This window comes from Notothenia coriiceps, unplaced genomic scaffold (genome assembly GCF_000735185.1).
Source record: "Notothenia coriiceps isolate Sejong01 unplaced genomic scaffold, NC01 NC01_scaffold00006119, whole genome shotgun sequence".
Taxonomy (NCBI): Eukaryota; Metazoa; Chordata; class Actinopteri; order Perciformes; family Nototheniidae; genus Notothenia; species Notothenia coriiceps.
In genome coordinates this window covers 40,718-42,924 of record NW_011338820.1, presented here as the reverse complement: position 1 = coordinate 42,924, position 2,207 = coordinate 40,718, and the positions used below count along the sequence as shown (strand labels likewise).

The following is a 2,207-nucleotide window of genomic DNA, read 5'->3' as shown; positions in this document are numbered from 1 at the left end:
AATCTTTGACCAGACCTGATATAATCATCTATAAATGTTTTATCAGATTTTGAGAGTCCAGTCATAATTAATTTTCAATAGAACAGATTTACAATTTCTTTAAAAAAATAAAAAATAAATCTGTAACACACCAGTGGAACATATCTAATAGGTGTTTGAGATCTGGTGACTCAAGGACATAAATGATCCACACCACATCATATTAATCCAATCATTTATTCAGCAAGAAAACAAAAATATATCTTCATCCTCGAATGAATGCCAACAAATTACAGTATATATAAAAAAAGAAAAGATCCACAACAACAGCTGATGTCCACAAATGAAACGCAAAACAAATCCCAGTTTTATGTTTATAAGATGTGATTCTGAATTTGTTTTCTTTACAGTCCCATCCAGGCCTGCATCCCTCGGTCTGATTTCCACCCGTCCATCTGTTCACCACCTGCTCACAAGACAGGTCTGGGCTGCTGGGTCAGGAGGAGGTTGAAGCGTTTTTTCACCGTCACCCTGTGTCGGGAGAACTTATCGTCTGGGGAGAAACGAGCGGGGTGGGCCGAGCTGGTGGGATCCCCTCCAACAGTACTCTTCTGTTGGTGGAGAAGGAGGAAAGACAAGGCAAAACACTTTGAGTTCAGTGTGGGGAAATGCAAAATAAAAGCCTTGCACAAAGCTACAGTGTAGAAATGGCAATTAAATTCTTCTGACCTGAGCTCCTCCAACAATGCAACATATATAATAAAATACAAATTATTAAATAGTGCAAAAAGTCTATATACATGTCACTAGAATATGGGATATGTAAAAGAACAGAATATGAAATAAATAAATGTAAAAAAACTGCATTACGTTTGTTTGAGAAACAAAAAAGTATGTGTGGTTTTTTTCTGTGTCTGTCCTGCTAAATGTTCTTTTGTGATGGTTTGACACAGAAACACATCCAAACCCCCTAAACTAATAAAGTTAAGGGTCATTTGAATAATCAAAACATTGCTAGGTCCTAAGAGACGTATATCACGATCGAGAGACCGTATTAGTTGCATGCTTTTTTGCGAAAAGATATTTGAATTCTGGTTTCTGCTTATGGGTATTCCAATATTATAACTAGGGAGAGAAACACCACATTTAATACTCCTGGATTGATAAGATGTTTCAAGCAGTCCATACATATCCTACGGTTTGGTGTTATCTCAACTAACGTTAAATCAACCATGTGAAATATGTTAAAAGGTGTAAGTTACCTGTAAAGAGACTCAAATTACCCTTTTTCTTTCTGTGTTTGATATTAAACAAGCATTCTTTAGCAACCTGAAGTGTATTTTTCATAATTAAAATATATAGATATTTTTGCTTTGTATAGCATGCAGCTAGCAAATTTCAAAGTAACGTTATCACGGTTAATTTGGACCATAAGGAGTACGTTATATTTCAAATAAACCACAATAAACATACATATGCACAGGGTAATCTAAATGAGGAGGTAGAATATATCTAAACAGAATAAAGTTGGAAAGGAAGGATGTAAACACCGCGTTTAAGTTACATTCAGAGTGTAGACTCTGTCCCCTTCCTCGTTGAGGTAAAACTGCAGAAACATCTCGACGTTATTGTTTTAAAGCTTCAAAAATATATCAAAGCGATGGTTTCGTATCAAAAGTTGCAGCTAACACGCTCTTTCTGCTCCGATATCCACGTGTGGCGAAGTTTCTCCTCGCTCGTTCTAGAGGGCGGATATCCGGTTTAGAATTGACGGTACTTGGCATTCTGGGAAATGGTGTTTAATAATATAAAATCAACTTATACGAAAGGGAAAAGTTATATCTGGGAAACATGTCAAATGTTTAAAGTATGGCGCTGCTTTTACACAACAATAAATATTAATTAATTATCATATGTTTTAGTTTTTAGAGGTTTGGAATGTTTCTTTTCACAGAACTAGTTGGAAGAAAACAAAACCTAGTTTACTTTTAAAACATACTGCAGATACAAGACTTATCATCTCGCACATGCAAGGTAGGTGACACCTTTGAATGACCTAAACATGTGTATTATTCATCAAAAGATTGTTAAAACAGTAGCAAAAGGGCATTTTATACTTTTATTTTTTATTTAACTGCATATCTTAAATAAGTTTCAATCAGATATTCAGTTTAAAATTGTATACAATAGAAAAGCAGGATGTTTCCATATTGGAGAGACTGAAAACA

General features: G+C 34.9%; 1 protein-coding gene across 1 annotated transcript; it reads right to left on the bottom strand.

The window, feature by feature from the left end:
* Positions 1 to 200: 200 nt before the first annotated feature.
* nop10 (NOP10 ribonucleoprotein homolog (yeast)) lies at positions 201 to 1,722 on the bottom strand. The gene is made up of 2 exons (XM_010768939.1): positions 1,544 to 1,722; positions 201 to 590 (listed from the first exon to the last, which is right to left on the bottom strand). Exons 1-2 carry the CDS (start codon positions 1,595 to 1,597, stop codon positions 450 to 452), a joined length of 195 nt encoding a protein of 64 aa, XP_010767241.1. The 5' UTR covers positions 1,598 to 1,722; the 3' UTR covers positions 201 to 449.
* Between the last annotated feature and the right edge of the window lie 485 nt (positions 1,723 to 2,207).

What these genes read in the sequence shown, in the direction of transcription:
- nop10 (XM_010768939.1), bottom strand. Translation starts at nt 1,597, where the DNA reads ATGTTTCTGCAGTTTTACCTCAACGAGGAAGGGGACAGAGTCTACACT. An exon ending in ACAGAGTCTACACTCTGAAT is followed by an intron (nt 591 to 1,543) that starts GTAACTTAAACG and finishes CTCCACCAACAG; the next exon opens with AAGAGTACTGTTGGAGGGGA.